Source organism: Thunnus thynnus, chromosome 18 (assembly GCF_963924715.1).
Source record: "Thunnus thynnus chromosome 18, fThuThy2.1, whole genome shotgun sequence".
Classification (NCBI taxonomy): Eukaryota; Metazoa; Chordata; class Actinopteri; order Scombriformes; family Scombridae; genus Thunnus; species Thunnus thynnus.
The window spans coordinates 28463249-28477527 of NC_089534.1; the positions used below are offsets into that span (position 1 = coordinate 28463249).

The 14279-nt window shown below is 41.0% G+C and overlaps 1 protein-coding gene across 1 annotated transcript in view; it reads right to left on the reverse strand.

The window, feature by feature from the left end:
• Nucleotides 1–2756: 2756 nt before the first annotated feature.
• ube2j1 (ubiquitin-conjugating enzyme E2, J1) overlaps nt 2757–14279 on the reverse strand; it is a 48817-nt gene continuing 37294 nt past the window's right edge. The window contains exons 6-8 of the mRNA XM_067571614.1: nt 9225–9354; nt 8373–8501; nt 2757–5349 (exon numbers count right to left, since the gene is read on the reverse strand). Of these exons, the coding sequence (XP_067427715.1) occupies nt 5059–5349; nt 8373–8501; nt 9225–9354 (550 nt within the window). The 3' untranslated portion in view covers nt 2757–5058. The remainder of the gene's footprint in view (nt 5350–8372; nt 8502–9224; nt 9355–14279) is intronic.

Below are 14279 nucleotides of genomic sequence, written 5' to 3' on the forward strand. Positions count from 1 at the left end.
ATTCCAAAAAAAAGAGAAAAAAAAATCAGTGGAATGTGTAAGGACAAAGTATATTTACCATAAAGCAATATTTACCACACATTTTGGAGAGAACATTGTCTCTTTTGTGACTTTCCAGTTGATTTCTGGTTGTTTTCTTCTTGACCTTTGACCTCCATCATACAGCTGCCTGTGGTGTCAGCTCTGTGGCTTTTTGTGGATACTGAGGAACATTAGGTTCTCCCAAACTCCACTTCTGTTCCCCACATGACAAAGTGTTTTTGATCACAAGAGATTAAAAGGTATAATCCAATCAAAATCATGTTTTCTAGACGACAGAGTCCAGCTGGATGAATGCAGAGTTTTCAATGATTGAGGAGTTTCAGCAACAAGAAAAGATTTCCCTCCCTTTAAAAGGCTTTTGAAGTTTTAAGCCTGGCCAAAGCCAAACAGATAGATTAGTTGTAATACCTCCGTTTTAGGCTGATTATTTTATTAGAAAAAAATATTGTCAGACATAAGCAGTAACTGCCTTTGTGAATGAAAGGAAGGGAATGCAGGGAAACTGCAGTATCTACAAAGAAAATTTGCTTTTTCAGTTTCCTTGTCTGTTTGAACTGATAAAATAGTTCATCTATCGTTTCATACACTTACATATAGGATTTAAAGGTAACTCTAAATCAGAGTTTAGTCAATCAAAACAAGTCCTAGTCAAGTCTCAAGTCTCATCAAAGTTAAGTCTTAAGTTTACGAGTCCATTAGAGCAAGTCCAGGCCAAGCCTCGAGTCCACTGAGACAAGTCTGTCACAAGTTACTTGTAATGAGTCAAAGCAAGTCTCAGATCTTTGAGGTAAGTCTCTTGTACACTGAAACATGTCTGAGTCAAGTCTAAAGGCTCTGTGAGAAGTCCAACAACGATCAAGTCAGTCAAATCAAATCTGAGTCAAGCCTCAATTCTCCCAAAGTAAAGTCTGAAGTTTTCAGTTTTTTGAAGGCAGGTCCAAGTCTCCAGTCAACAGAGACAAGTCTGAGTCCAGTCTCAAGTTACTTAAACTAAGTTCAAGTCACGTCTCAAATGAATTGAAACATGTCCATGTAAAGTCTTTTCAGGTCCTTGAGGGCAAATCCAATTCAAATCTTGAGTAAATAAAGACACATCAAAGTTCAGTCTCAAGTCCAGTGAAACATGTCAGAGTGAAGTCTTACTGAAGCCAGTCTGAAGTCCTGGAGAACAGTTCCAGCTCAGTCACAACTCTTTATGAGCTGATATCTGTCTGGTTAAAATGACACATATTAAAACATTTTGCCTTTGAAACTATGTTAATAGTGTTTTTTACATTTCAATGCACAATTACAAACAATTATAATGTGATACAACCTGCCTGTTTTATTCTCTCACCAGGTCAAAACTCAACACTTGACTGCTGGAAGACTGGATTTAACTGAGACTTCTGCCTCACAGTCACTTAATTCTGACCAAATATGCAGTTCATTTGGCTTTGCAGGGAGAAAAGTGAGTGAAGGTTTACTTAACTGTAAGTCACGTCATCAGCCTGAGATTCTTTCAACATCAAGTAAATACAACTAAATAGAATGTAAATAGCTATGAATGCAGCGCCAGATGTTCATCAGCCGCTGATGTTAAGGGGAGGATTCTCACTTATTTTTAAGTGGCAGACTGCTTGAAGAAAGAAGAAACAGTCCGTCCAGCTGAACGTCTCCGTGTATCCCAGAAATAAACAGCTAATTTCCTGTGTGTCATAATAGCTATAGATAGCATAGTCTTGCCTCTGATTCCTGCCATAATCACTGCATAGGCGGTTGCTACAGTGATATCTATTAGAAAATATGAGATGACAGGGGTGGCTAAATGTATTTTGAAGACATTAGGACCTGGTAATTAGCAGACATATTATCAGGAGAAGGTAACAGCGATGCCAGATATTCCCTGCAGGAAGCGTAGGTACAATAAGATTTTATATAACCTGATGCATGACAAACACATTCTTTCATTCAGTGATTTATTTTCTGTTTATATCTTGGTATACCAGCCTTGGGCACAATAAGTGAAGAGGCAGATATGAAGAGATTCTGAGAACATGAATATTCAGAGAGGATCTCTGCTGCCTTCAAGTAATACCTGTACATATGCAGGTAGAAGATGTTGCTCAAATAAGAGAAAAACCACCAAGACAGATTTATTCCCCTCAACAGGTAGACTGCTACAACTACCTCTGAGCTATTTGTGTGCTGCCAAGTTGCTGTAGACACTTTGCTTTATGAAAACCACATTCATGTTTACTTGTGCAAATAATCCCTAAAATTATCTCACCGGTAAACGTTGCCGTGGTGATAACAGTTCAAAGAACGCTGCCTGCATGTTGTACTTTAGTAAGCATGTCGTATTTAGCTGATCCTGGATCAGTCAGCTCATTACCTTCACAGGGTTGCTGGGAATTTTGACACTATGGGCTCTGTTTTCATGGCAGTGCAACAACCAGCGCTCTGACTGTTGGTTGTTTTTCTGACCTTGGAATTGACTTTACACACTAAGTTTGTGCGCTAAGTCTCATACTAGTGATTTACTCAACCAGGCTGCACCATTAAAACTTGAGGAATGTCTTAGCTAGTGTTGAGTAGTGATGTGTACAGCAGTTGCTAGGAAACATCTGGAAGAAAAAGCAATCAACTGTGTAAAAGGAAGTCACTGCATCACCAAAAGCTGTGACATCACTTCCAGATATTATATGTTATGTCAGCCAATAACACTTTGTGAATGTAGGTATAACCTTGTTTTATTTATACAGTCTACATACATGGAAAACATATGTGTTTTATCACTGGAAGCATTCATGTTGCTAGTTTATAGTGAGAAGGAAATATTCAATTACAACACTTAAGCAACCTTATTTAAACATTTAGTCTTAAAAACGTTATTTATGTCTCCCAATTTGAGTTGTATTATGTTATTTTGTAAAATGTAATTAAAATGATTAAACAGCAGTTCAATGAAGTGTCACATCAGATATGACGACCACATTTCATTTGACCTCTAACAACCTTCACTGTCAGCAGGTCAGATATCAGTGAGCTAGTTGTTGTCAGTTGGTTGAGTCACCTACAAAACAGTAACACCTGGCTGTTAGTGGTTGTAAATCTGCAGTAAATCTCTACATAAGAACTAGTTTATGTGGTGAAACAAGTTTTAATGTGTTGATGCATTAATCAGTACTTCTGTTATCACAAGGCTAAGAGTGAGCTGGTGGCATTGACTCCAGGTCTGATTCTGGAGCAAAGTCACTCCGTTGCCAAAGTGGAGATTCTGTCAGAAAAAAGCAAACTAAATACTGTGCAACAGTTCAGAACAGTGCAGAATTTGTTTTCATTCATCTGCTGAAGGAGGAAAGTTTCTCTGAGCTCACCTTCAATCTCAGTTTAAAACCTGGACACACCAGCAAGATTTTGTGACATCACAACTTCAGAGCCAATCACGATCCTGTATGCAACCCACAGAAGTGTGATGTGGAAACTTGCAGCCTCCAGTGCACAAACACTTTGAACGAACTTGACAGTGAAGTAGGAGACATCTTTGTCTCAGTTAACATTTTGAACTGAAAAATATTTGCATATTCAAAGATTGTGGATTTTTAATGATTGAGAAGGAGGGGATGTTAGTTTGAGGATTTTTATCTTTTGTTTGTCACATATTCTTATTTCAAAGCAGAGTAGATTATATTTTATATGTCTTAAAAATGTGTGGAGGGGTCTTAAATCAATCTCCAACAAGTAGATGTGTCTAAATCAGCATTAAAGATGGATGTTTCTTACAGTATGTATTGTCCACAGCTGCATAACATGGTATGAAAACTCCTCCTTCAGTTCATTCTAATCTACAGCCTCTGCCAGAGCACCGTGCCATTACACACAGGCTTCCACTCTGTTTACTTTGATTAAATCACAGTGGAACGACACCAGGCTGCTACAAAACAACCACACGCACTTCTACACACAGCAGACTGGTTGATTACCGGCCCTCATTATTCCTCTGCATCACTGGCTCCTTTCCACCGTTTTTAGCAAAGTGCTGTTTTATTCTTGAAGTGCATTACGCTGCAAACGCTACTGTGACCAGTCACAACATCAAATTATGACTGAAAGAGTGCTGGATTGATGCAATCACATAAACAGCTTCAACAAACTATTGTCATTGTATTCATTAACCGTTACAAAGCCACAGCATTGCTGTTCACATCAAGACGTCACTCCATTTGTTGAGCTGTTGTCATGCTTCTCTGTGATTGGTTAAGTTGTCAGTGATGGTTGAGAGTGTATTTATTAATCACCACACCCTCCCATCTATATTCCACTTCACCCAGTCCTTTAGCACTTTGCACTGCTGCACATACATGAACGCTTAGAGACGCTAAGACTCTAATCCCTCACTTTGCACACTTTGCACTGGTCGTTGCACTGGTGCCTTTAAAACAGAGCCCTGTGTTGTGTCTGAAGTGACCTATCAGGAAGTTAAAGCACATGAAGAAGAAGTCTCTGCATATATACTGTGTGCAGATGATTCGATGATCAAATAATTACTTTGAGACAAAAATCCCCAAATAATTCCATGTTGTTGACATATTATATTATAGTTTTAATTAAATAATGGGAACAAGTGGCAGCCCTAGGATAGACAACAATTACATGAAAGGGGACGTGTGTGTGTGTGTGTGTGTGTGTGTGTGTGTGTGTGTGTGTGTGTGTGTGTGTGTGTGTGTGTGTGTGTGAACCGATCACAAACACAACAAAGCTTCCCGTTCTTAAAAATGCATGAGACTGGAGAGTAAAATTCACATTGATTAAAAGACACCCTGGAGGTGTTGTGGTGAGTGGAGCGCCTCCTCTGCAGGAACAAGAGTTTCCCTCAGTGGAGACTGAACCCTGTGCTAATGAGCAGAGAGGGCAGAATGTCAGTGTCAGCGACCGCCTCGGCTCTGGCTCCACTGCAGCTGGTCATAGTTCTGTTGGGGTGGTATAGGAGGAGGTGCTGACTCTGTGCCGAGAAGGAGGGGCAGCCTGGCGCGGTCACAGCTCGTAGTCGAACTTGTACTCGTTGGCCAGGTAGATCCTGCGGAAGATGAGCGCAGCCAGGGCCAGAGTGAGCACCACGATGAGCACAGCTGAGCCTGCGTGGCTGTCCTCCTGAGGCTGGTGAGGGGCTGCGATGAAGGCCAGCCTGCTGGCTGCTTCTCTGCCCTCTCTCTGGCCCTGCTGGCTGTGCTGCTGGGCACGACGCTGGCGGGGGCTGAGAGGACGACCGACGCTGGGGGCCGCAGGGGGCTCGGGTTCCTCTTCACTGGGAGCCGGAGCCTCTGCCTGCAGGGGAGGAGGATGGCATGAGGAAGATGTGAGACAAGACTTGGCATTAGAGCTGAAACAGTCAAGTGTTTCAACAGAAAATGAAATGGCAACTTTCCAATGATAATCAACTTTCCAATGATGAGGGAGGAGAGGATGTGTGTGTGTGAAGGATTTTTAACTCTTTAACTGCAAACTCTTTTCTTTGGGTTTTGGACAGTCAGTCATACAAACATATCAGAATGTCACCGTGGGTTCTGTGAACTTGTGTTGGACGTTTTTTTTTTAGCTTTTTTCAGACATTTTAGAGCCCAAAATATTAATTAAGAAAATCAACAGTGGAAATGATCAGTTGCAGCCCTACTTGTGCTTACACCAACAAATATACAAACCATGTCTGACTGAACAAGTAGTGTATACATACGGGAAAAAAAAATGCTGCAAGCAAATTTACCAAACTTGTGTGTTTGCTGCCACCAGAGACAGGCTCTTCCTCTTAAATTACTTCACAGAAATAATCTGTTATTCATGAGTTTCCTGGATCAGCACATTGGAAACTAGCATCAATACTTTGTGTTAGAGTTAGTTAAAGATAAAGTTAAAGTGAAGGGAGGGCAGCAGGCTGTAAGGGGGATGACTAACCATTGAGCAGAGCTGATGGGCTCAGTTTTTTACACAGAAAGCACACATTTCACCCAATTAGAGATGGCTGGAGGGAGGAGAGGCGGTAAACAATGCACAGTTATCCCTCTGTGTTCTTCAGGCTCAGCAGAAGCAGCAGCAAGGCAGTGTGGGATATAGCAGGCTAGGGATGCACTGATCCCACTTTCTCAGTCCTGATACCAATACTCGGGCTTTGGGTATCGGCCGATAGCGAGTACCGATCTGATACCAGTGTTGAATTAATAAGCTGTATGCCTCACTGTGTGGAAGAGACTGGGATCATTCTTTCACATGTAAGGAAATTCATAGATATAAATGTATTGTTACTTATTAAAATAACAGTATCTGATACCAGATTGGCCCATTGTCACGGTACCTGATCCTGCTGTTTGAGTCAGTATCGGATCGATATCAGTATTGGTGCATCTTTACCGTGGGCCAGTCTGTCTTCATTCTGGACGAGTCTCTTCCCTCCAACTCTACAGCAGATGGTGAGTCCTATTTTTGACGTAGCCTTCCTCAGTTCATCCAAACTCAGAGACACTAATCTAAGTTGACCCTCCTCTCTGCTCCTTCAGACCCACTCGCCGTAGCTCTGCGGTTAGCAGCTGGCGCCAAAATCAATCCTCTTAGGCAACAAAGCTCGGACCGTATCATCTAAACTGGTGAAAAGAAGCCGTGGAAACACAGGCTTCCAGCCACCATGACACACATCCACGGTGATGTTAAGACAGACAGAGTGCTGATGTCTAGCTGCTTGATTTCACACACTCACTGCAACCAGTACAGCTGGCATGGTGCTGGCTGCACAGTCAGCGTGCAGATTGATTTCCTTCCATACACATTAAAATGATTCTGTGGCTCGGTGGGATGTCATCAGGTGATGAAGCGTGCCACCGATTAACAGGAACAATGTGAAAGATGGCTAAATGACTGCACACAGACAGCAGCATATCATCCTTTTGATTTCAGGCTGTAGAGCTTCAGAACAACCACTGCTCTCCAGTATTGTGGAGCTTAATTGGATTGAAGAACCAAGTGCAGAATACTGAAGACAGGTTTGTTTTAATTAGAACAAACATCAGGAGCAGGAATTAGTGCAAAGGGTTAATAATCCTTAGTATCAACAACAATATGTTTCATGTCTCAGTGAGAGATGTTAAACATCAAGTGTCAGCTCACAGTGTTGCTCTCTGAGTCAAATATCAGCAGCTTCTTAGACCAACTATTAACCAGGTAGAAGATACAAACATCCTCACCGGTGCTGCAGTATCCTCAACACATGAGAGAGAAATGGAGCACAGCACACATGTCATGTCATGTAACACTCTCTTTGTTTAAAGATGCACTCCAGTCATTTAATATTGTGCTTTCACAAAGTTAGGGGACTCACAAGAGACAGATGAAATGAAGAATAGTCAAAACCCAAAGCAGCAGAGGCTGAGAGATCCTGATATCCGGTCCCTGGTACGAGTCCTGGATCCTACACTTCCCATAATTAGGGAGGCAGCAATTTAACTCATATGTATGTCTCACTGCATGAAGGTCATTAAAAGAATTTCTATTTAAGGTACCATGATGCCCAACAACAGAGTCAGCAGCCTGCAGTGATAGTGGAAACACTGATTTTTATCATGACACTGATGAATAAGCTGTATTTAGTGTGCATCAGTCACATCATGGTCGGTACCCAGTCTTTGCTTTAAAAGCTCAGTATTGGTGTAGATATCAATCCATGGGACTGGACAGCTGTGTACCTCCCCATAATGCAGCTCAGCAGCATCTTTTATTTGACCCTCCTGGCCTGGTGAACACCCACGTCTTCAACTCTGCTCCCAGTTTGTAACATGAGTTTTCTGTTATAAATGTGTTGTTTCAAAGTTTGAGCTGAGATAACCTGATGACGGCTTCATTTCTCAGACAGCTTTTAGGCTCACGTCCTACTTTACCTTGAATTGATTGTTTATTTGAATCCCTATTAGTCGTTACCTTGGCAACAACTAACTTACTAACTCCAATGACTATAATAACAGAATGACAGTAAGGCTTGAGATGTATGTGAGATGATTGATCCAGCAGTCAACAATTCAGAAGACAAACTCACCCACTGAACTGCAGTATCACAACAACATAAATAAATAAATACATACTGTGATGCATCTCCATCATGTTTCAAGTATATGTAGGTTGCTTTTCATAGCATGCTGAAACAAACTGACATAAACTGCCATGTGGAGGATAGTAAAGCCATCTAAAACTAGTTGATAGGCTAAAACATTCAAAACCAGTGGGATGATGTGTTGTATAAGTGGTGTGTTGGCTGAGGGCAGGTTATGTGCTGTCCTGTGCAAACCCCAGAGTGGCAGTATAACACCTACCAGTTCAGCTTGGGGCCCGTCAGCAGCTTCCTGTCCTGCAGATGTGGAGGAGTCTCCCTGGGTGAGTGTGGAGGGCTCGCTTTCTGCACCTCCGCTCTCACTTGGCTGTCTGGATATACTGGACTCTGCCTGCATTAACACACAAGGAGCTACTGGTCATATGGCTGGACAATATGACCTAATCTATGTCATGATAAATAGTCACATTTACCTCAATAATGTTATTTATTATGTTATTTTATTTCAGAACATCGGTATCAGCAGATATTGTTTTGCTAAGAGCCGTTTCCATGGTGAAGAATGTATTTTAATGTATTTTACGCTCAACAATGAAAAGCCTTTGAAGTTTTATCAACAGTAGCTTATCTTCCATCAAAAAGGGGCAAATGAGTAGAAGTGATAATACTGTGAGGTGAATTAATGAAGTAATGCAAACATCTTCATCACAGCAGTTCTGTTAAGAGAAATGAGAGCAGCAGTGAGTACATGACTCTCTTCTTGTACTGATGGAATTAGTCCCATGGAAATAATGAATTTATCAAAACAACGGCTTAACATGAAGGAAGTGTTGAGTTTAAGAATTTATGGTATTCTCTATTTAATTATATGGGATATTAAAAATGTTGATATGAATAAATTGTTAAGTGATGAGTAATGGTTTATTGTCTAGCCCTCTCGTGTCTCAGCACTAAGGAAATCTGTTTCCAGCTGTGAGTGCACAGAGAGAGAGAAAAAAATAGTAGCAGACATTTCTTTGTAGCTTGTGCGGCGAGCAGCTCTTTTGCTCTTAGGGTTAAATCGCTGAGTGAACTGTAAATCAAACGTGACTTGTGTAACAGCCAGTGTTTGTACCTTGAAGTTGATTTGCTGGGCCAGTTCTTTTGCCTTGTGGTCCTCGGGGCTAGGGTTGCTGTTGGGGGTGAGAGCCAGGAGGGCTGAGCGCATGGAGCAGCCGCATGCCTCACAACAGAAGTCTTGGGACCTGCCAGAGAAGAGGCAGCACATGGGAGGTCAACCTGATGCGAGAGTGTATCGTGCCATTTGATGAATAACCAGGCAACTCCCCTTTACAAGCAAACATAAGACTTTACCAATGAAAAATAAAAAATGAAAAGAGTACAATGGCAGAGATTCAATAACAAAATAAATGACTTGTTAATTATGAACAGCACCCGACATGACTGCTTAGGCTCACTTGTCAGAATACATCAGGTTAATCTGCCAAGTCAACTGAAAAAATACCTCCGCAATTATATGATGGCTCATGTTTGTAATGCATCATTAAATGCCATTGGGTTTAAAATACAAAATATTCTATTATATCCACAGTGTTGACCAATACTGATGCAATGCATTAGCTCCAAGACTTTACCTTAACTACACAAATACTTCTTGCTTAAAGCTGCTCTAATCAGTACTTTTAAATTAAAGGTATACTATGCAGGATTTCTCAGTTGTTGTTTGTAAACACACAGCATTCAAAGTTGGCCCCTCCTCCCCGGCTCAACGAGCGAGTGAGAGAGAGAGAGAGCGCAGCGGTGGTTGAGTGAGCTAGAGAGCGAATGGAGAGAGCGAGTGGCGCTGGCGAAACAAAAGTCGTGAATCAGTCCCCTTCCATGGAGGTCGCCATGATGCACCGCCATGTTTCTACAGTAGCCCAGAACGGACAAACCAAACACTGGCTCTAGAGAGGGCCTTTCGCATTTTTCGCGAGTTTCACGGCCACTGTAGGTTCTCTCACATGCTTGGAAGGGAAGGGGGAGGGGAGGTGTATTCAGTTGGTTGCAATCTGCAACCTCACCACTAGATGCCACTAAATCCTACACACTGGTCCTTTAAAAGGATTAGTATTGGATAAAATAAAGCCAGTAAAATGCAGATCCTTTTATTACACTGTTTTATGTCTACTTCAGCCTGCTAGTGTTTCAGTGCTGCTCTACTTTACAGTCTACAGTGCAGCATTTCACTCTTGTATGTGACTGAAAATTACAGTGTGTGACTGTGAAAAAGTATTTGAGCATGCTGGTGCAAGTGACTCAGAACTCTCATGTTCTAGTTGGCAAAATACATGGATTAACTAAACTGCGACTCTAACTTGGCAAATAGTAGCAGTCAGTTAGCAGCTTCTCATTTCGAGCTGGCACTGACTGACTTTCACCAGTTTAAATGACAACTGTTGACAGCAGCAGATCATATCAGTTGTCACCGGTTAATATTAATTTAGTGATTAACTTGATGGTAGTCCAAAATTAATATTAATTAATATCTCCACTGCTGTACAGTTGAGTCTTTCTATAGTTCCAACAACTCCAACAGTCATACATCTTCTCTCTAGAGGATCATGTCAATTTCAGGAGTTCTCCTGTTAAACTTAATTCATATCAAATCAATAATCTAAGCTGATCAACTTAGTTTTGAACCAGAACCTTCAGTATTTGGATCAAGTAGATTGTGAAAATGTGTGACAAAGTCAGAAGGCTACAGCTGACATTCTACTGTGAAAGATACATGTTACATTACCATTTTATATCTTTTGCTGCTATATAAGCATCAGATCAGACTCAGTATTGAAAATATTGAAGGACTCGGACTGGGATAGGGGCCAGAAAAACTTGACTGGGACATCCCTACAACTTGGGTCTCATTTTCTTAGGATACCATTGTACTTAGCAAAGTTAAAAAAAAAGAGTGAAATGGGGCAACAAACACAAGGAGTCAGACGATCAGACGGGCTGTAAAGAAGCCAAGAGTTTATCTAGATTGTCTAAACCACTTTATCTGGAGGTAAAACTGAAAGTGAGTGCACCTGTAATATGCAATACCTCATTGCACAGGCAATCTGTGTGCACACAGTTATGGCAAATACACAAGGTCAAAGTTGAGCCAGGAAGTCAATCTGTAAACTATGATGGATGTTTACAAAATTGAGTTGGGGTAATAATTTTATTGTTCGACTTTCTGTTTTCTCTGCCAGTGTGACTAGTTTCTGAGTTTGGTTTGTTTCCAACCTGTCTGATTGTCCGACTGCTCATATTTCTTGACTTCTTTTTAGTTATGTCTCAGTATTCACAGGTTTCAACCTGATTGTCAGACTGAATAGCTTTCAGTCTGACATTGTTAGCTGATTTTCTTGTGGGAGAGGTTTGTTTTGCCTTAACCAATAAGTAACGAGTGAAGTATCTGTCCTGTGGCATCATTTTCAGCTGACATAGAAACTGTAGAGGTTGCTAGGAGCAGTTAACATTTTTCATGCCGATCAAAGAAATATACCAGAGTTGTTCTTCTATAAATGTACTTACAATTACCTGTACAGCTTTGTGGACATTTTTCTGTCATTGTTTTTCATGGATGTAGCTAGGTAGCTAGCTAGCTATGTAAGAAGATGATGTAGACATTCTTAATCCCACCTGCAAAACTGTCTCCAACTATAACATAACACCAGAAGTATTTAAACACTGAATACATCAGTGATGTGAGCTGTAATTCAGGGCTTTGACAAGTCTATCCTAATTCTAACTTTTACCTTAAAACCAAGCCCTAGTCCTCAAATAGCTCCGGGAAAAAGTGATGATGCACACATGCATGCAAACACACACACACACACACACACACACACACACAGTGGAGCAATGTACCAGGCAGCCAATCAACAGTGTATTCGAGCCACAGTTTAGATTTGTTGGCTGATGGTCAGAGAGTGTGCCGTGGTTAACATGAACAATGAAAACCAGACAAAGCGCTCTAAATTATTCAGGCACTTCAATGTTAAATCTCACAAAGTTATTGGCATGTGCAGTGGGAGACTTACTGATTTTTCTGCCAAAGAAAAATGTAACCATCATTTGGTGTTTGGCGGATGGTAATTTGGGGCCCTGATTATGGAGTTACAATGATTTTATTTATCAGGACTATGTATGAACCCTGTAAACAGACTGGCTGAAACCTCAGTGTCAAACACTGCCTGTATCTGTGCCTCAGTGTTTGTGTATAAGCGTTTGTTTATTGCATTGGTTTTCTGTTTGTGCTGTCGGCTGCCTCGCTGTGTATCCTCAGATGACAGGTTTGTTTTTGCCTTCACCACCTGTGGCACAATCACATGCCAGGTACCTGCTTAGGGTTCAGACCTATGCTGCACCTTTAGGCCCTCATGTCAGTCCTGACAGCAGGGCTCGGTGCAATATGGCTAAGAGTAGGATCAACACAACCGCTTAGTGCAGTGATGTGGAAAAAACATAAAAATGCAACACATAAAAGAGGTTTTTTTGTGGATTTGTCTCAGAAAAGCTAATCGTCCCTTGCAGCAGCTAATGGACTGATGCTACGGCTGGAGGGATGAATCATGGTCTGAGGAACACCAGATCATCACTGTGGAGCTCCTAAGGCTAAAGGTGGCGAGGACAGATTTGGATACATTATAGCATTAAATGATCCAAATCAGTGTCTTCCTCTTGAGTCAGATGGAAATTGGATTCCTTCAAGTGAAGTTACTGTAATGTAGCTGGGGAAGAGGCTTAATAAGCATCAGACTTATTGCATGGCACAGTGAATGTTACGCCTCTGGTCATCATGTCACTGGACTATGACAGCTTGTACAGGCAGTCTGTGTGTCTGAAAGCGGACACCATGCAGACAGGCTCCAGGGTTGGTTGATGGTTGCTCACATGAATGACTATTAGAACCGTTTCAGGCAGAAGTGCTGCTCATCAAGAACTCATCTGAGCTCTTAGAGAAATGCCAAAACTGGAGATTTGGTTTGTTAAAATGTTAATCAGCGGTTCAGAAGTGTCGTTCTTGCAATTTCATTTCACGTTTAATATCATTTAGTAGCATAAAAGGTGAGAAGGCCTTAGAATGCTTCAAACAAAATGTTTGTTAGATCATCTAACAGAATCTGAAACTCTCTTTCACCTGGTGGAATCAGGAGAGGGGCTATGTCCATCAATTTTTGTAACTTTCCAGAACAGACAATTATGTGTGTCTGGAGGTATCAAAGTAGGCAGGGTTTCAAATTCTCTGTCATTATTCATTCTGCACCACTTTCATCATGTTTCATGTACAACTGTGTGCAACACCATGAATGATACTGTCTGAAAGTGCGCCCTTATTTCCATTTGTGATTCATTGAGTTCAGACTGAAATGAAAAACACAGCATTCTTGGAGAGTGACTGGGGAGGCAGGATGATGCAGCCAGGAGGAGGCTTTGATAAAAGGCTTTTCACCCAAGAAGGCTTTTCAAGAGTGGCCATTTGGAACATTTTTTGAACAACCTTTGGATGTGGTTTTCAGACCAATATCAACACTGTGTCCAAAAAATACTCCCCTCATTCATTTCATTTATACCACTCTGTGGCATAGCAGAGGTCCCAACAAAGCCGAGTTTGGTTAAAAAAGAAAAAAAAAAAAAAACTGCTCATCATTTGCTACAACACAATGCAGAAAATATTACTGTTTTACGATGATGTATGATGTTTACTGTGAGTTGTAACATTCTGTCTCATAGTATTGTAAACTGCTTGGAGGCAATTATTAAAACTGGACTTCTACGACTGAATCCTTGCTTCCACAGCTCTCTAAAATATTAGAAAAAATATTCTATACAAGACTAGATGACTTCATCACAAAACATAATGTACTATATGAACAGCAATATGGTTTTAGAGCTAATAGGACAACTTCGTTTGCACTTAAAGAATTTGTAGAAGAAATAACAACAGCAGTAGAAAATAAAAAATATTCAGCAGGGGTATTTCTCAAAAAGCATTTGACATGGTAGACGATGACTTATTAAAAAAATGTAAAGATATGGAATTAGAGGGATAGTACTCTCCTGTCTAACCACCTACCTAGAGAATAGATATCAATACGTTCAGAAACACAATTTCAAATCACAATTACCGAAGGTTACT